Source organism: Pseudochaenichthys georgianus, chromosome 12 (assembly GCF_902827115.2).
Source record: "Pseudochaenichthys georgianus chromosome 12, fPseGeo1.2, whole genome shotgun sequence".
NCBI lineage: Eukaryota > Metazoa > Chordata > Actinopteri > Perciformes > Channichthyidae > Pseudochaenichthys > Pseudochaenichthys georgianus.
Window position 1 is genome coordinate 22,243,258 of NC_047514.1, and position 21,293 is coordinate 22,264,550.

A 21,293-nucleotide genomic window follows, 5' to 3' on the forward strand; every position below is an offset into this window, starting at 1 on the left:
ACTGAAAGAATGTTTGGAACCAGCCTCACAAAGTAAGTGGGACTCTTTTATTGGTTCCTTATGAGATGTTATATGTCACTGTTATATTATGGACAGGTAATGCAGGCTCCTTCTGCAGGAGTTGTCCCAGTCCCAGCATTGTCTGTCCCCCAGCAGCGGGAGCCTCTTGTCCCCTCTTGTTCCCTGTTGTTCCCTGCTGCTCCCTCCCCTTTCCCGACTCCTCCTCTGTCGGCCAGGGCTTCTCGCTCCACCGAGCAGATCCTCCAACAAAAAAAAACTTTCCGTGCCGGCTTCCTGAAACTTCTGTGCAACTTATGGAAGGGGAAGCGTAAGAAATGAGAAATAAAGAAACATGGTACTGATGACCGAGCAGGCGGACAGACCTCTGACCCCGGCCTCCACACCGGAGCAACTTCTCCACTCCCGCGGGAATCGGACGACGTAAGTCTGGATAAGATGGAGAGGAAGGGCCCGGGCTGCCTTCCAGGCCTAATGCATGTGGTTATTTGCATTAATATCCTGTAGTTGTTATATGAAACACCGTGCTCACTTTTGTATGAATGCATGCAGCCTACGTGGCACGGAATAAGCAAATAACTCGCATGTAAGCGACAATACTTGACATAATGCTAGTTTTGAATTACAACAATGGTCTGCTCTGCTATACTTACATTACATTACATTGCATTACTTACAGATGTACTACTGCATACTTAATGTGTTGGCACACGTTTGACAGTCTTGTGTAGGTGATTTATGTGCAGAAACATAGAGAATTGTGTCCTGTGTGATGTGTCCAGGTCTGATGTGGATCATGTGGGGGAGAGGAGACAGAGGAAGCATGGAGACCCCCAGCTGGGTGCGGACCCAGAGGCAGACCCCTCAGAGAGCAGGAAGAAAGCAGCAGGCATGAGGTGAGGTGCTCTTATTTAAACCTGATACAAGCTAGTATAGCTGAATGAATCGGACAACGTATTGCTGTTTAATTCATTTGTATTGCATATTCAAGCCGGATTGGATGATTCTTTTCTGTTTACATCAATGATTTACAGTTACGAAATGTGTTTTTTTCTCATGAAAAATCAATCAATACATTTTAAATTGGTATCTATTTGTTAGATCTTTTATTTAAACAGGTAGTCCCACTGTAAGCATGTGTACTAGCTATACACATGTAATAACCGGATCATAGCTTAACTCCTGTTGCTATTTATGTTTACTCTTATTTTACTTTTCTTATTTTAATTCCCGTTTATATTCCATGTATCATATCTGTGTTTCTTATATTCTGTTGCTGCCTTGACAAGTGAATTTCCCTATGGGGACTATTAAAGGCCCATCTTATCTTATCTTAAAGGTCCCATGTCATGCTTTTTCGGTTATTACATATATATACATATACATATATATACAGTCTATGGTTATTACCCGTCCCCTTGTGTGCTTTTTCTGCATGTAAACGGTCTGCAGAGTCACAAACCCTCAAAACACCCTGTAGCGAGTAAAACTCTAACACAGAAAATCCCTGTCTATGCTGCCCCAGAACGCCTCATTGGAGATTTTCTTTTTCAATTTTTGTCTTCCGGGAACCAAGTGACGTGACGACGAGCCCTCCGCGTATTGGTCAAAATGGACCAATCCGTGGAGCCGTTACGTTACGTCCGCAGATTGGTCGACGATTGGGACGCGGCGAGGCTGTGAGTCAGTGTGTGAGCAGTGAGCACACACACAAACTCCCAGCCAGGCTGCGGGTGTGTGTGTGTTCGGGCTGGTTTCGCTGTCTCGCAGACGGCCAATGGGCTCACAGGGAGGGGGGGGGCAGGAGCTCCAACAAGCCGTTTAGGGCAGAGTGAATACACATACTATACATACTCGCTGTATGAGGAACCAATGAGATTTTGGAAAATTCACACACAAAACATTGCACAATATAAATCTATTTTAGTATACCTCAACAATGGAATTATGATCAGTAGAAATGACATGGGACCTTTAAACACACAGTTTAAGTATGGGCAGAAAAACACAATTTAAACATAATCTTCTTATTAAGAGAAGCAATTACAATTGGATTTGCACTTATGTCAATGTAGGCTTTTACAATTGATTGATAATAAAGGACATTGTTTATTCTATCCCTAAACAGCTACATATTGTTGAATATTAAACAACTTAATCTAGATTCCTTGAGTGTAGATTAAATCTAAACGTTCACATTTTGGATTTCTATTAACTGTATTTTTGCATAAATAAAAAATGTGGCCTCTACGGCAAACATGCTATTGTATATGAATTATCAGTGCTATATTGAAATGTGTAATTGTTCATTTGTAATACCCTAAACAAGGAATATCAATTATTTCTCTGATCAAACCGGATCTATTCCACTGACGTTGTGAAAACAGCACTGTTAATGTACCAGTTACTGTCAACCTGCATGACAAAAGTGGTGTTTACATGCTGCTGTTGCTGTGTAAGCAGTCTTTATGTATCCACAGCTGACAGCAAAGCCAAATAAAGAACACCTTTACTTAACGAAACATTCTGTGAGCGTGAGATCACACATCATGTTTGTATCAGGAGTTATAACGCTGGTATATCAGCCTTCCTGCTAAGGTGTCACTTTAACATTAACACTGACCTTTTGAAACCAGATTGAAACCCGTGGAGCAGCTCTCACCACTGCTGACTCCCAGTGAATGTGAAACAAAGATTGAACGGAAAAAGCCCCAGCCTACCCACGTATGTATAATTTTTATCTAATCATCAAACTCCTAACAAAATGGACACCTTTTGCAGTTTCTTAACACAATAATACTCTGTGTCCTTTCAGATTTCAAAGACAAACCTCCATTATCATAAGCTATTCAAGGATGTCAGCAATGATGAGCTCCTCAAACAAAGTACGTTTCAGATTCTCTTTTCAAGTAAAGAAGCAAAGCCATGTTACTTAGTGCTGTTTGTTTTCACACAGGCTACACGTGCGCCCTGCAGAAGGACATTTTGTATCAGGGCAAAATGTTCGTCTCTGATAACTGGATCTGCTTCCACTCCAAAGTCTTCGGCAGAGATACAAAGGTACGATACTGCAAGTGTTATGAAGTTCATGTGTTATGGCTGAAGTCCCTTGTATAACATGGCTGTGTTTTCTACAGATTTCTATCCCTGCGGTGACTGTGACATTTATCAAAAAAGCTAAAACTGCATTGTTAGTTCCAAACGCCCTTGTGATTGAAACGACCTGTGATCAGGTAAGAAAAGAAAATCCGTTTTTTTAACCCTTTTTGTCATAAACATGAACGTGATTCTAAAATAATATGATATTTTCCAGCATGTTTTTGTGTCACTCCTCTCCCGAAACACCACCTACACTCTTCTGAAGTCCATCTGCATTCAGTTCGAGGTAAATATTTCTAATAAACACATATGTGTCCTGATGTAATGAAATGCTTTTGATTTTATAAAAAACAATTCTAGTATGAACATTTGGTGAAGATGAGAGGTGAATGGATAAACTCCAAATTCATACAACTACTTCATCAAATAGTTTATGCCCAAATATTAAACTTTTGCCGGTTCAAGTGTTTCAAATGTCTTTGATTTACATAACAATCAGTTTAATATTTTCTTATTTTGGCCTGTTGGCTAGACAGAAATACAGTTTATTACTGTCTAAACACAAATTAAAAGCAAAAGATTTTAACATTGAATTTTTTCTCTGGGGAACCATGCTTATCTTTTCCTTTTGGAGGTGGTGGAGACCAAAATGGGAGCTAAAATATAGTTAATATTAGACTTATATTTATGATGTTACACAAACACCACTTCAAATATTTGCCAATTTTGCAACGCGTCTGCTGGATGTGTAAATGGATGATGATAATAATTTAGAGTTGATTTACAGATCTTTTCACATATATTTATAAACTGGATTTTTTAATGTGATTACATGAGACAAATTAAATGGATTGAGTGATTGACAGCTACCGCGGAAAAGTGGCTCAAATGTCTTTAAAATACACATGAATGTATATGTATTCTGTCGTTGCAGGTGGAAAAGCCGTGTAGCAGCCCTGTTATTTCCTCCAGTGAAAACAGCTTCAGAGTGAAATGCCCATCCTCTCTTCCTCTGGTCAGTCTGGTTCTCCAATTTCATGTGATGTTTTTTTACAGGATGTATTTATTTTCTACTGGGATAAAAGATCTATAGAAATGCCTTGTTCTCATGTTATACAACACCCTCTCTGTATGTGATACCCATTGTGTATTATATGTATGTATGTATGTATGTGCACTGCAGGAATTTTCTGCAGACTTTTCTGCAGACTTCTCCGACCTCGATGGGGTTGTGCAACAAAGGCGTCACGAGATGATGGAGAGCAGCAGCTCCGGGTCTCAAACTCCAGATTACGAAAAAATAAATGGTGCGTGCTCCATCTTCCTCCCTCTATGTCTACGTCTGCCCTATACAAGCTACTGTACACTTGCTTTAATCTGGTGGGTACACTATTGTATGTGCTTAGGGTGTTGGGTTTCACTGTGGCCCAGACAGCTTTTAGTTTGCAAATAGCTGAAGGGAAGCAAAGAGAAATTTGAGCCGTCGAGGCTTTGCTTTGTCTTATAGCAAAGACAGTTGGCATGGTGATGATCCCATTGAGTAATAATAACATCTTTAGCTTTTATTGTTAGCTTCTTTTTTCATCTGTCAAGCAAACATAGAGCACTTGTAGATCTGAAAAGACGTTGTTGTGTCTATTAATAATATTTACTCAGACACAAGTTCTTTTGTGTTTGTTCGAGCAGACTTCACGAGCCTCCCGGACACATTTCTGAGTGCCGTGAAGAGCGGGGAGGTTTCAGTCCACGCAGACGTTCACCTCCAGACTCCAAGCCAAAAACACGGAGCTGCCCTGAACAACGGTAGTTTGAAAATACATCTTCGTATTTAGTTAGTGTTTCTCAAAATAAATTCAATTAAAGTTTGGCAAATACTCTGGTTTGCCATTTTGCTGAGAGTTACATGACAAAGATCCATACCACTCATGGCTTCATAGTAAAAAATAAAGCCACCACCATCAGCTGGTTAGCTTAGTTTAGCACTAACACTGGAAACAGGAGAAAACCTGACTTTCTCAAATATGTATAATCCCCCTGGTAAACTACTAGGGGCTGTTGTTACAGTTACATAACAACATATCATGTCTTAAGTAATGAGAGGTTCATTAAGGGGATTTGTTCAACCTTTGGAAAAAGCCTAGCTAGCTGTTTCCCCCTTTTTAAAATAATTATAATACATTTTATTTGTATATTACTGGTACCTTATACATGCAGCATACAAATCTTTTTAAAAAAAGGGAACATATACAAATAATAGAATAAAAAAACCGGTAGAGAATTACATTATTAATTCAAATAAGATGGGGGGGGGGGGGGAGAACAACAAAAAGATAATATTATAGAATTCATAGAAGGCAAAACCTAAGATGGGAAATAATTTAAACAATAAAGTTAAAATAATTATAATATTACCATACAGACATGGCAATAAGAAGAATTAAAACAATTCAAATAATGTATAAAAATGTATGTGTTTATTATTAATATGTTCTAAACAGTTTATATGCAAGTTATTTAAATGTATAGTTTTCTCTGCATTGTGTTTGGATATATTCGAAAATAATAATTAAATGTGAACACTATGCTTACCCCATAATAGTTATTGTATGATATGTATGGTATAGATTGGAGAGTGGTATTGTTTTATAATTGTAATATATCAATATGTATCTTTCTGTGTTTCCTTGTAGAGGGTACTAAGCTCAAAGGCAAATCCTCACAGCCCATGTCGTTACACACCATCCTCCTCATCTATTTGTTTTTGTGAGTAACCTTTCATTATTTGACATACGAGACTCTGACAAGACAATTGCTTTATTGATTCATATTCATCACTTGGGCATGTTGGTAATTGTTCTGTGTGTTTAATGTTTGATCTGTCACTGTGTGTGTGTGTGTGTGTGTGTGTGTGTGTGTGTGTGTGTGTGTGTGTGTGTGTGTGTGTGTGTGTGTGTGTGTGTGTGTGCGTGCGTGCGTGCGTGTGTGTCTCCTCACAGAGTTAGTGTCCTCGTCCTGTCCTCCTGTTACATGGCTTTCAAGATTGTGGCTCTTGAGCATCGTTTGAGCTCCTTGGTGTCCATGGGGGAACACATCCGTAATGAGTAAGAGATAGATTCACATGTTACTCACGTGCTATTGGTGTTAGAGTTACCAAACAGTAAAACAATTACTCATACTATTTTATTTATTTTGGTAGTTAAGTTTGTTTATGATATAAGTGCAAATGTTGTTGCAGAAATGCTGTGAGCCGCAGACCCCAGGATGAAGTGAATGCTGAGATCTTTGGAGAACTTTCTTCTAACTTATTCAAGCTGGAAAAGGTTTGTCCCCTTTTTGTGAACACAGCAACATATGGTCACTGAAATCTAAAGTTCTCTAGTTTGAATATTTCTCATATCAAAATGTTATGAATTGATTTCCATTTTCCACTGTTTCAAGTGTCATATTAACCAACATTTAAAGTAGTGCAAAAAAAAAGCGTAGTGTCAAAATCCATAAAAAAACATGTTCGTTTTTGTAACAGTAGTGTGAAGGTTATATTATTATCCGAGCTCTTGTGAGTTATGTTCTGTACAACAAAGCTAAAGCCAGGAGACGATTAGCATAGCTTAGCATAAAGAAGGAAACAGCCAGCTGGCTCTTATCAATGGCAACAAACAATTCACTAACCACCAGCTCTTAAACCTATCAAGTTAAATCTAGTTTTTTATCCAGAACAAAGTCTCAAATGTATTTGTCAGAACAATCATTAACAGAGGAGGACATTGCAGTCAGCCCTTTTTCTGTTGTCTCCCTTTATTAGAAAAGTTGAGGCAGACACAGACGGCAAGTTTTGCTGAGTCGTGTGTTCAGTGATAAGAGTTCTGCCGAACTATGATCCCGCTGTTCACTGTTGGCAGTGATCCACCAATGAAAATAGCATGACATGTAGCATAACTTAATTACTTTGGGAGTTTTTATTTATCTGTTGCTCTTTAATGTTTTTGATAATGGTATCACACAACCAGAGTTACAGAGTTAAATGTAGCTTATTTAGCCGACGATAAGCGGTCAATGTGTTCCTAGTTTTTGCAGTGTATGCCATGCCAAGACTCATCAGCAGTCATCTCCACCCTTTAGCGCATTGGCGTTTATTAACAGTTCATACCTGTTTTCCAGTTGTATTGTCTGGGGTGACTGTTGTCTATGCTTATACACACTTTTCGCTATCAATGCCAGGTGTTTTGGCTTCTATCTTACGCTTTAGTACCCAGAATATCCCAGCAGGACTTAGGTGTGTTGTAATATAGTCCAGGGTAGCATTAGAGGGTTAACCAAATAAGATATAACATGGTAAACATTGAGCTTTGAGTAGGCAGGTTTGGATTAATTTGGACAGAGCCAGGCTAGCTGTTTCCCTCCGTTTTCATTGTTTATGCTAAGCTAAGCTAACCATGTGCTGGCTGTAGCTTCAAATGTAAAGGACAGATATAATAGTGTTATTGATCTTCTCTTCCTAATTTCGTCAACAAAATGTCAACGCTGTTTTTGAAAGATTCTATGGAGGTATCTGAAGTTATATATACTTAATTGTGGTTTATTATTTTCTATCTGAGCATGTTGTCCTTCATCTTTTATATCCTAGATTCAGAGGAGCCTGCGGAAGCTACTTGAAGAGACTTAAAAGAAGACTTTTTGTCTGTCCGACAGAAGCTTTACTTTGTCTGTTAAAAAAGGTTGGTTTATCACTGAAGATCAGCAGTGATCACATTTGGTTATAGATTTGTTGCCAAAGCACAGACCGATCATACACAAAGCTTTCTTAAAACTGTGTGAACTTTAACTTAAATTGTGCAATAATAGCTTCTTTCCACTTTGCACTCAGGACTATTTTATTACTATTTCTTTAGAAAATCTTGTGCTGGAGGGTAAATGGAAGCAGTGTGTTAGTGAAAAGAAAGCTTAGGCATTGATGCAGTATTTATCAGAGCTTTTATTTTGCATTTCACAATAGAAAGGTATTTTTAAAGGTCCAAAGGTCATATTTCAATGTCTTTTAAACATTTCTTAAAAGGTCAACTTGTGCTATTTAGATTTTTTATGTTAGAATTGAATTGCAGATGTATTGTATGTATGTCATGTATATAAATAACTTAGATAGGGATGTTAGTAAAATATATTTTAATGACATTTATAGGCAACTTCCTCTTATAGTGTGTTGTAGCAAAAGATTAAAATGTGTTTGTAAGGGCTTATGTGAATAGAAGTTTGCCAAGGGAAAAGTTTGACATACATTTTTATTGTAAATTAGTCCCAATCTGTACTTTTTAACCATGTACATTGCAGGTTTATTCAGGTTAAATGATGGATAAATTCTCAGCTCATAGAAAAACATTTCCATAGAAACTTCTTCATGGTTGCTGTTGAGTGGTTGTGTTTATAGACCTTTCTTTCATTTCAGGGGCAATAGATTAGAGTGAGCTTGTGTTTTAATAAACTGGTGGTTTGTTTGCATTTAGATCACAGACTCTGCTTTAAACTATTGTGTTGTGTATTAACTATTAAGTCCTGAAATAAATGTCTCTTAGAGTTTCTGTACAACTGAACTTGTATTTTTTTGGAGCAGCGAGTGTCTCACATGTCTGACCACACGGTGACACACACACCGAGCATAAACAAATGAATGCAAACTCTCATAGAACTATGATGTAACCTGATATCAAGTACTGACGCTAGTTGGCAGTGGTCTAACAAGTATTCAGTATACTCACTGTGACATGTACATGTGACATCTATTTCTGGTCTTTTGGTTTTATACCTGTTAGGGTGGGATATCTTGCCTTGAATTTTTTTTTATTAGTACAGGTGACATCATATATTTCCAGCATTAACCTCGCCCCAACTTAAACCTGGTTAAAAGGCTTATCAGCCAGAGTGATTGAGAACACCTGAGAGGGCGAGATTTATTCAAGTACTGTACGAATAAGAGTTACTTGTACTTTTTACACACCACTTTACTGGTATTACAGGGAGATATTGTACATTCAAGATACTCCATAACAAGTACAAGTCTTCTTGTCAGGGTTGGAGAAAAATAGGACCCAAATGCAGATTGAGGAGGGAAGCAGGTTTCAAAATGAAACAAAAGACAAGCTTTATTCACAAAAGCTGAAAAATCAAGAATCCATGAACAGGTACTGGAGCACGAGGTAGCATCCAAACAAAAGGTGACTGTTACCAACATAAAGGGAGACATGAACGACAAAATAATGAACCAACACCGAACACAGGAAGAGACAAGACTAAATACAGGGAGGGGTAATCACGAGACGGGCAGGGAAGGAGAAACACAAGGGCAACAGGTGAACACAATCAGACACACCAGGGAAACTAACGACAGGGAGGAAGACAAGACACAGGGAGAACAGAATTGCAAAATAAAACCATGACAAGACAGACCAAACTAAAACCGTGACATAAAACTAAGATCGTGACACTTCTATTGTGAGTGTAAGTATTATCAAGAAAACACGATTTAAATATCCAAATAAATGAAGAGATGTTGCCCTTTTGAGGGTATATCCAATAATGCACTTTATACATGTAGGCTACTATTTTAGTAAATGTATGTGTACTTAATACGTCTTCTACCACTGTATTTACACACTATACTTTACCCTCCTGTTTGTACATCTTATTTACTTTTAGTTTTATCATGCAGAACATCATGCACTTCAATTATGGAACAGAATTGTTTTAACGTACGTCCGCTTATATTTTTACATTTTCTTATATATATCTTATATGTTTGTTTCTTAATATTTAGATGTGGAGAGCTGAGCATAAGAATTTCATTTTACAGCGCAACTGCCTGTCATACTGTATACATCTATAATATCTTCCTTTTTGTAACCTTTAGATGTTAATATATAAATATACTTAAATATGCACTGCACGCATGTATTCTGTTTAGATGTATACAAGAAGCTGCAAACAAAAGATAACAATATCACATATTTATAGACGGATTACAAAAGCAGTAACATTCAAAACAAACCTATGTAATGTGCATTTACAAAATCTGCTTTCTGGGTGTTTATTTCACAACAAAGAAGACCCACCCCCTCGTGAGTTTTGAACCAATGACACGCGCGCCTCCACCTCCCTTCTGCCTATCAACCCGCGTGCAGCCCACTGCATGACGTAACACCCAGTCTGAAAGTGCAATGGCGATATTGGACAATAACAGCCATCGCTTTCGGGGGACCACATCTTTATTATGTGGCTAACGTTGAAGAAAACTAGCTGCAAAACCACTAATAATATCGGCACGGTGCACGAGCGACGACCCGCGACCAGGAGAGGAGATTTCACATCCTCTGCACGCGATGACAGTTTAGACTAAAACAAAAAAAACGCTGGTAAGTGCAAAGTCTGGTGATTGCAACAGGATTTTCAAATAAGCCATTTGCAGTTGCTTAATTGTCGCTTTCAGGCTTGCAAGCGTCAGATTTCAAAGGGGCGTGGCGGCGTGCTGGGTACCACTTCTGACTAAAAGGATGCTGATAGCTTAGCAACAGCGACAAGGAAGCAGAGCAGAGACAATGGATGTGCGATTTGTCAGCATCGTTACTGGGTAGGATGAGCAGAGCGTGTATTGTGTGAGTGTAAAGAGAGGCAGCAGCATCACTTTGTGCCAAGTCAACCACAAGAAGCAGCCATGAATGCAGACTCTAAATGTAAACAAAGGGTGTGGGCCTCTCAGCTGGCCTGTGATCAGGAACCATGTTGGGTATTAAGGCAGGATAGGATTTCACTCTCCTGTTTCAAAGACTGATACACAGGAAATGATACACCACAGCTCTTCTCTATAACTGTTGCAAGTCTTCTTCTCCCCCCCCCCCCCCCTCCAGGTGTGACGTGTGAACAGACACCATGGCCACACAGGAGCCGTCCCCCCCCTCCTCCATGGAGAGCAATAAACCCGGCTTCCCCAAGAAGATCCTGGGCAACAAGCTGGAGGACAAGCACCTGTGCAACTGCTGCCACAACATCCTGCGACGGCCCTTTCAAGCCCAGTGTGGACATCGCTTCTGTTCCTACTGCTTCAACAGGACTGTCAGGTGAGGGCAGAGAAGCACAACTAAAAGGCTGCAAGTAAAAGTCCTGCATTTACAAATGTACCTACATAAAAGTACTGAAATATTAGCATTAGAAAACACAAATTAACTTGAATAAAAGCGCAGATAATTAGCATCAGAAAACACCGGAATTGCAGAAATATATGCATAATGGCTCATTTCAGAATAATAAAGAAATATACATGTTATTATTGTAATGTTAGGGTATCTGCAGAGTGTAATGTAGACAGAGTATGAATATTCTATTGCATGTAAAAGTCCTGCATTCAAAATAAAGTGCTGAGCAGTCTAATCTTTAATAATACACGTTCATTATATTTGTTGATTATGTTCTTTATTTAAAAATGAATCCGAAAAATAATGTAATTTTTATCACTGGGTATCTAATTTTTCAATATTTTTGGATTTGCAGTTTAGTGAGTATAATGTATTTGTATTGCAGTAATGGACCCCAGAAGTGCAGTGCCTGTATTAAAGAGGATATTTTTGAAGAACCTACATCGCTTTTGAAACAAGGATGTGTAAGTATTAACATATCAGAACATTTTACTTTTTGAGTTAGGATTTTTGTTAAAGTGAATTTCTTAATATAACCTATAGTATGAACTCAGAATTAGTGTTTCTTATCTCTATTATTGATTCATAATCGTAAAAGTAAGGTCAGATTATAGTGATGCCTGTTACGGTTTCCCAAAGTTGATTAAAACCCCCTAAATGTTCAATACAAATCATTATCATTGGAAAATGTACTCAAATAATACTTCAAACAGCTCACTGACCTGCATCCACACATGACAGTTCTGTAGCTCTGAGGGTTTTTTCAGACGGAGCTGGAAGAAAGCTGCCTCATGCTTTATTACTGAGCAGATATGCAGGACAAATGTCTTCTCAATGCACTCTGAGAAACACATGTTAACATACAGGGCTGAAGAAGTTGTGAATATACAGCTTTCCGGAACATGAATGATCCATTAAGAGGAACAGGGACGGTGGAGAAACATCGCAGTGTGACAGCATGTCCATTTTTGTTCAGGCTTTTCCTGACAACGCAGTTCGGAGGGAGGTCGAAAACCTTTCAGCTGTTTGTATCCATGAAAATTGCACTTGGAAAGGCAGCATTAAAGACTATGAGGTAAGGTGACGTTTAACCTACTTTCAGGATTCTTAACAAACAAAATGAGAGGTGTTTTTGAGCTGTGCGTGAAGACTTTACTTTTTACAGCTGAACCACGAGGGGAAGTGTGAGTTCATGATCCTCCCCTGCCCCTCCTGTAAAGAACGAATCCGCTTCAATGAACAGGAGCGCCATAATGAGCGAGAGTGTCCGGAGAGAACACTCAACTGCAAGTACTGCAAGGAGCCATTTCACTTCAAAAACATCAAGGTATGAAATAATATATTTAGACTTAGCTAAGATGCTGGGCTCGTCTGAGTCGGTGCAGCACATCACAGCAGCGCTTTGTGTTATTTAAAGGACACATTGTCAGCTTTGTTGTTTTGTTCCAGGCACATGATGAGATCTGTCCCAAGTACCCGATGATCTGTGAAGGCTGTGCCAAGAAGAAAATACCCAGAGAGAAGGTGAGACTGGTAACGCATGCAGAGCAGGACAAAGGTCACAGCCCCATGTAGCTACTTATCACCAGTTTGTGCCTCGTGTGTGTTAGCCACAGAGCTTAATATTATGTGTATCTAAATACGTGTACAGTATGTTATTTGGACATCTTTGAAGGTATTTCTAGTATCCTCAGCAACAGCAGTCTCTTGAAGGCATCTGGAAATAAAAGTGATCTGTCAAGATATAAAGGTTTTAAGAAAATGAAAAAAAAATGTCTGCTATTTAAAGGTTGGTATTTTTGAATGAAAATAAAGAAAACTGCTTTGATAGGCTCCTGTCTTTGTAAAGATGGAGGATTATATATATATATTATATTTTTCATCTTAGTCCTTTTAACTCTGTTAATATCTACTTACCAGCTATACAAGTTGTTAATTCACTCTCTTGGTTCTTCAAAGATTGCCAGGCAGCTTTGTTAACACTGATGTAAGGGTAATACATGAGATGCACACACTGCTACTGGTAGCTGCTATGCTAAGTTAGCTCCTAATAATGAATGGACTTTTATTCTTTTTTTTTCAGTACGTGGACCACATTAAGTTCTGCAGCAAATTCAGAACACCGTGTCGATTTCATGTCGTGGGATGTGATATGTCTGTAAGTAACATGCCTGTCTCCTCAATGATAAATATATATTTTCAAACACACACATTCAGTTTTGGGACTGTATGAAAAATATCATGTGGGCGAAAGAGGTCAGATAATAGAGTGGGTTTGGTTGTCTGATTCTGTTTTGGAAGAGTCTATTCCAATGTCTTCATCTGATATTGTTATCCCTTCTGAGATAAAGAACATATTAATATTTACGTCACAAAGATGGTTTTCATTTGGTTTTCTGAGATGTAATCAAGTTAAAAGTAATCGTCAGTTGCAGCCATAGTTTGTGGAAATCTTGCTTTAAAAAAAATAAGAGACCGAACACCCCGAGATGTTCACACAGTTCCTTGTACCACTGATCAGACTCCCTGTATGTTTGTTTAATGTTCCTCCTGTTGCCTCCTTTTTTTGTAGGTGGAAAAGGAAAAGATTCATGACCATGAGCGCACCTATGCCTACGAGCACCTCAACCTGCTGCTGCACTACATTATGGGCATGAAGGTGAGCATGGAGGGCCTGCAGCCCCAGGGACTGGAAGTAGCTGGACACAAGCTGCTGGAGCTCCAACAGTCCCTCAGGGAGCTGGAGGCCAGAGTCTCCCAGCTCAGCACCACCTCCTCTGGGCCTCCCGTGCAGGGAGCAGCCACTGCCTCCACCTCATCCTCCAGCTCCGGCCCCCCTGGTCCACCCACTTTAGCTCCTCTCCCTCCCCCTCCCACCCTGGCTCCCACTCTCTCCGTCTCTACCTCCTTCACCCCCCTGCCCAGCTCGGTGGGTGCGGCGCTGGAGCTCCAGCTCCACAGCGAGAAGACCAAAGTGGTGGAGCTGGGTCGCAGGTGTACGGAGCTCGAGGTTAAATCCGGCACGTTTGAAAATGTGGTGTGTGTCCTGAACAGAGAGGTGGAGCGGTTTGCCACCACCATGGAGGCCAGCAACCGTCAGCACAAACTGGACCAGGACAAGATCGAGGCTCTGAGTAACAAGGTAGGACTGGCCCTGCTCCACATTCTACACTACACTTTGTCTTCTGGGAGTAATGACTCAATTCTGAACATACAGACTTATATCCAATGAGACTTTTGCAAACAAAAGTCCATAAAGCATAGAAAAAGACCCCCTTATAACCTCAGAAATGCCTGAGAATCATCATGATTTAAAGCTTTATTCAGCATGACAATAAAGTGATAGTTGTCTGTACATTGTAAACTGCTAAACTTTAAAAGTGCCATTCCTAAAAAGTAAACGAAAACGGGCTAAAACACAGGATTCTCATATAGCACATATACTCACTGAATCAGGATCATCAACATAGGGCTATTCTCTCCATTTATAAACATACATTTGTATTGTGTTGAAAACCTCTAAACATATTGACAACTCAACATTGTAATGTGTTCTCCATAAAGAGAATGACCCCCAGAATGATGGCCTTTCTGAGTAACCCAACGTATTCTTGAAATAACAGCACAGTATACGTTTGATCACAGCGTGTGTGTGTTCCAGGTGCGACAGCTGGAGAGGACGGTGGGGCTGAAGGACCTCACGGTGGCTGACATGGAGGGCCGGCTGAGGGAAATGTCTGCCACAACCTTTGATGGCGTCTTCGTCTGGAGGATCTCTGATTTCGCCAAAAAGAGACAAGATGCCATCGCCGGTCGAGCCCCTGCTATGTTTTCACCAGGTAACTTTGTCCATATTACAGATGACAAGACAACATTTTGAACCCAATCTGAATCCGTTTAGACTTCTATTACAGACGTTTCGTTATTTACAAATGTGTAAAGATGAATTCCCTTTTCCTTTCAGCCTTTTACACCAGTAAGTACGGATATAAGATGTGTCTGCGGATCTATCTGAATGGAGATGGGACGGGGCGTGGCAGCCACTTGTCCCTGTTCTTTGTGGTGATGAGGGGACTGAGTGACGCTCTGCTCAAATGGCCTTTCAACCAGAAGGTAAAGGATCAAGACTAAAGATGCATAATAAAACGAGTCTCCCAGAGCTCTTTGATCACAACTAGCAATGCAACAACCTTCACAATTATACCTGTTTCCCATTTTTGGCGTCCTGTTTGAACTACATTTTAAACGCTCATATCCAGCTCAATATGCAGCCACCCATTCTATTACTACTTTCAATCATCTCAACAGTACTTTGCTAAACACTGGGTGCTTAACTGTTGTTTATAGTACCTGTTATTCATTAAATATGGTCCAGGAAGTTCGTCTTGAATCAAATATGAAAAGTTTTCAAACACACTGCACAATGATTTATAATACACTCAAACTGGATTTTACTTCACATGTTGTTAATTTTGAGGAAATCTATAGAAAAGCACCTTTCCTGAGATAAAGTTATTTACCAGAAATGTGTGCTTCAATGTATTTGATTGGCCATTGCAGTGCTGTGCATTAGGTGGCTTAAGATATTGTTCACGGTAGAGCCATATTAGGTCTAAACAGTCTTCATTTGTATCCAACAATGTTATAAATGGTGAAACTCGTTGTCGCTTGAAGGCCTCTCTCATGTGTCTTATGTGCAGGTGACTCTGATGCTGCTGGACCAGAGCAACAGGGAGCACATCATCGACGCCTTTCGCCCCGATGTCACTTCATCTTCCTTCCAGCGACCGGTGAGCGAGATGAACATCGCCAGCGGCTGTCCGCTCTTCTGCCCGCTCTCCAAGCTCGATGCCAAGAATTCCTACATCCGCGACGACACCATCTTCATCAAGGCCATCGTGGACCTCACCGGCCTCTAGGCGGCCCGCAGGGTGGTACAGTTTGGCAACCAGGCAGCTCTTTGACCATTAAGGCTTTATGTTGGCTCTATCGTGGTCCCGTCAGGGCTCTGTTCAGGCATCTTACTGTCCCCTGCAGCTTTAGGGAGACACATGCTTGCAACTGCATGCGGCTGCAGTTTGCTCCGTACAGGCGGCGCTGGTATTATCATATCCTTGTGATCTCTATGAGAGAACCACTGTCATTACTGTACATTTCAGGTGCAAAACCTGTTTTCTTTTTACGTCACAACACCTGTCCCTTAGTGGATAACATGTCACTTCAGTTGTGCACATATGTTTTCAGTAACACACAGTTAGGACACACGAGCGAGCGCCAGTGCAGGTTGGTCAGTGCAGTGCTGAGAAGAAGCGGAGATGTCAGTGAACAGTTTTTGGTGGAGTTAAAAACATACTTTTTGATCTCCTACGTTTGAAGAGGTGTTAGAGAACATGCAGTGTTTGAACCTTTGAGGATTGTAGATTATAGACGGTTGATGTGATCATTCTGATGATTTATAATAGAGTTAGAGCATGGCTTGGTGCAGTTTTTGCTTTTTCTTGCAGATTGTGGATATTGTGAGCTTCTCAATTCCAGTGTCGAGTGAATTTGCATAGACAAACGTGGAGTTATGTTATGAATAAGATTACAGGCATTTCTTTTGCCTTTTCTTTGCGCTAAAGTGCATGCCGCTGGCGTTTTAAGTATATAATGGCTCCTAATTTGGACTGAGCTTTATGAAAGGTTCCTCGTTTGTTGTTAAACTTGTTAGTGAATTAGCCATCCGTGATGGTGGACATTGCCTGCATGTCTTTGGAACCAGGCTATTTACATGTAAAGTTAGTGTTGCGTATTTGTTCCTATTAGGGGTTGGTGGTTCTGATTGGTGGTTTGGTACATCTGTGGAAGATACAGTGGAGTTACCAAGGAGTCAGGGCAGCTTGCCAGTCAAGCCTGAGGCATACAACTCTGACAAACACACATAGCTGGAGTTTTCCCGCAGGATATGCTCACTAGCTCACATCTCAACACATAGTACTGTGCCCCCACCACAGACTGAGGTCAACACAGATTCCACGAAATGAAGGAATTGTTCGTTCCTTGTTTTCTGTCCATACAAGTATACAGTGCATATGTGTTTCTGCTGCTCTTAAGATAGAATACTGATGTGAAACTAATATATATGTTGGTGCAAATATACATGAGGTAAATGTATGTGGAGGCTGAAATAAGAAATGAAAGCCAGAGACTGTTAATACATTGTTGTAGGACATTATTGACATTATTTAATGCAGATTGATGTTCAGTGCAGCCCCGGATGACTACCATTTTAAATGTGCTCTCACTGAATTCCAATAAGGCACCATAAAAATCTACATTATATCCGTTTTAACATGTAGTTGTGCTACGTGTCCACCAGAGATTGCTGTTCTACTTACTTAGCATGCATGCTGAGGTTTTTAAGGTTCACGCTGGCCTGTTTGAAAACCAGTCTCGACCTGTATTGAAACCTCTCTGTGCATGGGAGGCTTCAATTCATTTTCACTATGGAGTTTCACCTTGGTTTACTCTGTGAGCCAGGTGTGAACGCGTTTATTTGTACTTGTTTGAAAGAAAATAATCATAGAATAGATATTATGTTATACCTGGCGCTGCGTCTGTTCAACAGAAGCTGCCGCCTATATTCATAGCAATTTATAAATATGTATTGTTCATATCATAATCTTAAAATAATCTATATAACAATGTTAATATACACGAGATGTTATAATAAACATAGTATTACTGAATACCTTATTAATTCTATATCTATATACCAACTTTTTCTTTGTCAAGATGGTTTGAACAGGCCAGGACGAGCCCTTTGTGCAGTAAGGACCTATGATTCCTTCTAGAGTGCAATATATGATTATGTCTGATAGATTTGATGACATCTCGGCTTAAAGGGTTTACAGAGGTCATACTCGACTTATTTGTTTACATTACTCACTATGGCGTTGAAGAACTGCAACTAATTTTGAATTTGTAGTTGCAAAAAATTGTGCTTTCCTCATCATTTAGCATAACAATATCACTAACATGAGAATCTGTTGCCAGGAGCTATTCATGAAGCTGGCTACATGAGGGTTCAGAAAGACCATTTTAATGTTGAATATTTCATGCTATTAGCGGGTTTTTATTACTAACTTTGAAAAACACTTTTCAATAAAGACTGAGCATGGATGAACATGAAGTTTTCTAGTTATGTGCCAAAATCCAACATTACCTCCGCATACTCACAATGTTGTATTTGAAAGTTATTTTGTATGTTCTATGCTAAAATATGGTGCCAAATATGTTTATGTTCCAGTTTGTACTGCGTTGGATGTGTGCCATTTTAATATGATGCATGGGTCACTACCTCTGTATACACCAGAGGAGATAATGAGTACTGTCCCATGATACAAACCCTCTCAAGGTTTTCTGAATGTAAGCTTTCATTTGTTTATTTTTTCTAAAAAAACTAAATAGAAGTTCTGTAAATGTGATGCAGTGGACTTTAACCAACTTTATTTGTGCACTTTGTATTGGTTGTTTGTCTAAACAGGGTATTTCATTGAGTGATTTCTGTATCTTTAAAATTCAGAGCCATATATATATTCTGATGTTGATAATATTGATGTATTATGCTACAAAGGACATGCAGTAAGAAATAAAGTTAGCTGGTTTCAGCTTGGTAATAATTTGTAATCTTCTTTTTTGTTTAGTAATCAGTACTGTATTCAAAATCCTACTATAGTATGTGTGAGAAAGCAAAATGTAAGTAAATAAGATATTTGGAAGGGAAAAACATCTCTTCGTCATTAATGTATGTATGTATATTTGGGGCCTTTTTCTCTAAAATGTGCTGTTTTTTTGAAAAAAAGTACTTGAGTAAATTACTTCCAGCCTTAGCTCACTAGAGGGCGCTATAATCCCTCAATGAATTGTCCTTCTCTGAATTTAGGCCCATTCCCAAACCGCCCCCTACACCCTACCCTTCCGTTTGCGCGTTCATGCGGAGGGTCAGGGGCTGCAGTCGGATAGTTTAAAAATCAGCTCCTAAGTTCTAACCCTATCGTCTATTCCTTGACCTCTGAGTGAAACGTCACGGGGTTAAGGGATAGTGGATAGGAGAATTCAAAAGGACTTAGGAGAAGAGACTGCGGTACTTTAGAGAATCCGAATGCACTTTCACTATCCGACGTGTTTATGATGCGCCAGCGGAAGTCATGAATGTGCGTCTGCTGCTGTGGGGAAACCATGGAAACTACAGTTTTCTATACAGCGGACTACAACATGGATGTTTAATAAGAACGAGGGACTACTGTAAACTCATCTAGAGACTCTGCACCGTGCTCTGATGCTGCTGCTTTGCTTTATGAACGTGGACAACAGAGAAACATATTCTTCATGACCAAAGTTGGAATTGAAATAAAAAAGGAAAGTGAAACTTATGCTCGTCACCCTCTCCCTCCGGTCCACATTAATACCAATGATCCCAATACGTATGATTGTATGAACTAAAGATCTTAAAATCAATACAGATGTATTTATTATAAACGTTAGTCCTTAACATCTATCATTGTGTACATCACCATTCAGACATCTTTTAAAAGTTGAACAAACTCCACACAGCTCAATAAAGACTGAAATGTTGACTTTATTTGATAATTTCAGTAAAAACTAACGTTCATATTTCTCTTTTTGATTATAATACTGATGCACGTTCAAAACAAAGCACTTTGGCAACTTACCACCTATGTTTTAAAAAGCTTAATAAGCACCGTAACTTTCATGATATCATTTCTCGGTCATAATCCGTTGTTTCCGTGAACGGCCGACTGTTGAGTGACGGCAAATGCTGCGGCTGCAAGGCATTGTGGGGCAGCATTTTCGCTTCTCCTGGCGGTTAGGGAGGTCCAGTGGTTCCTAAACTAAAGGAGGTTATAAAGGAAGTTTGAAACCTCCTTTCCTATCATTCTCATCATTTTCGAGAATTCGAACGGCACTTATCATGGCTGCCACTGAGGGACTTCCGGGTCATTTCACTCCTTTAGGAAGGTTCCTAAGCTAAATGGACTATTCGACTTCAGCCAGGGTCCGCCATATTGAGGGCTGTTCCAAAGCAACGAGTGTGGTGTGGAGGGGGAGTGGGCTATCAAGCCCTCAAACAGCGAGTCTGCAGCGGTGCTGACTTGAGACGAGACCGGTCTCTACCTGAGTCTGACCGGAGTCACGCTGTGTGTGTGTGTCAGTCAGGAAAGACGCTGTTTACAAGTAGTTCCAGCAAACATCCACTGATAAATTGCGATGTTAACAACCTCATGATAACCTCATATGTTTAGGATCATACCTGTGTTTAGTCTAGAAAAAGGTAAATCTGTGCATTTTATTATAAAGTTGTGTATATTTACAGACCGTTGCAAAAACTAAGAAGCTTATAAACATCAGGTTTAAAACTAAAAGAGCTTTGAAACACAATGAAAGATGTTTGGAGTTTTATTTGAGTTATTAATTTAGACTTTTTGTCTAAGAGATGCTGATTTGAAACCGTTGTTACATACAGTTACGGCATTTCCTGTTTCTGCCGGAGAGAGGGGAGGCCGTCCCAAAGCTTGCTGCTGTATTTACTCCCTCCATCTGACAGGAGGGAGCCTCGTTGAGCTGCGAGTGTGGCTACAGACGGAGTTCACTCCATCACGGAGGGGTAGGGTCGAGGGAGTGGTTTGGGATTGGGCCTTAGTTACACAGAAAACTGAAGACAAGGAAAACAGGGATAATTGGGATAATTGTAATAAATGGTCAATTTAGAGTGATTTGTATTTCCAGAAAACAAAAAAAATTACCTTCATTACTGGTAGCGAACTTATTTTAAAAAGAGGATTAAGTGGGAAGCTTTACTCTCAAACAATGCAGTGCAATTTGTTGCTGTCCGGATGCTATTTAAAAGAGAGATGAATGTGTTTCCTTCAAAGTATTACATGTAGCCTACAAAGGAAACATTGTATAGTAAATGAACAGAACCTCGGTTCCTCGTCT

At 39.7% G+C, this 21,293-nt stretch overlaps 2 protein-coding genes across 3 annotated transcripts; both read left to right on the top strand.

Moving 5' to 3' along the window:
- Nucleotides 1–236: 236 nt before the first annotated feature.
- Nucleotides 237–8,702, top strand: LOC117456095 (GRAM domain-containing protein 2B-like). Of its 2 annotated transcripts, none has more exons than XM_034095837.1 (14): nt 237–441; nt 801–914; nt 2,655–2,742; nt 2,834–2,903; nt 2,975–3,078; nt 3,156–3,251; nt 3,332–3,403; nt 4,052–4,132; nt 4,301–4,424; nt 4,804–4,920; nt 5,808–5,880; nt 6,114–6,218; nt 6,353–6,437; nt 7,742–8,702. In XM_034095837.1, the coding sequence occupies exons 1-14, from the start codon at nt 353–355 to the stop codon at nt 7,778–7,780; spliced, it is 1,257 nt and encodes a 418-aa protein (XP_033951728.1). In that variant the 5' UTR covers nt 237–352; the 3' UTR covers nt 7,781–8,702. The 2 variants fall into 2 exon arrangements, with proteins under 2 accessions (XP_033951728.1, XP_071061135.1); XM_071205034.1 differs by having other exon boundaries at nt 3,332–3,402; nt 4,042–4,132.
- A 1,611-nt stretch (nt 8,703–10,313) lies between these two features.
- Nucleotides 10,314–18,928, top strand: LOC117456685 (TNF receptor-associated factor 2-like). Its single transcript, XM_034096631.1, has 11 exons — nt 10,314–10,517; nt 11,010–11,219; nt 11,680–11,758; nt 12,271–12,369; nt 12,460–12,621; nt 12,744–12,818; nt 13,378–13,452; nt 13,867–14,436; nt 14,956–15,133; nt 15,259–15,407; nt 15,995–18,928. Exons 2-11 carry the CDS (start codon nt 11,032–11,034, stop codon nt 16,211–16,213), a joined length of 1,794 nt encoding a protein of 597 aa, XP_033952522.1. The 5' UTR covers nt 10,314–10,517; nt 11,010–11,031; the 3' UTR covers nt 16,214–18,928.
- The last annotated feature ends 2,365 nt before the right edge of the window (nt 18,929–21,293 follow it).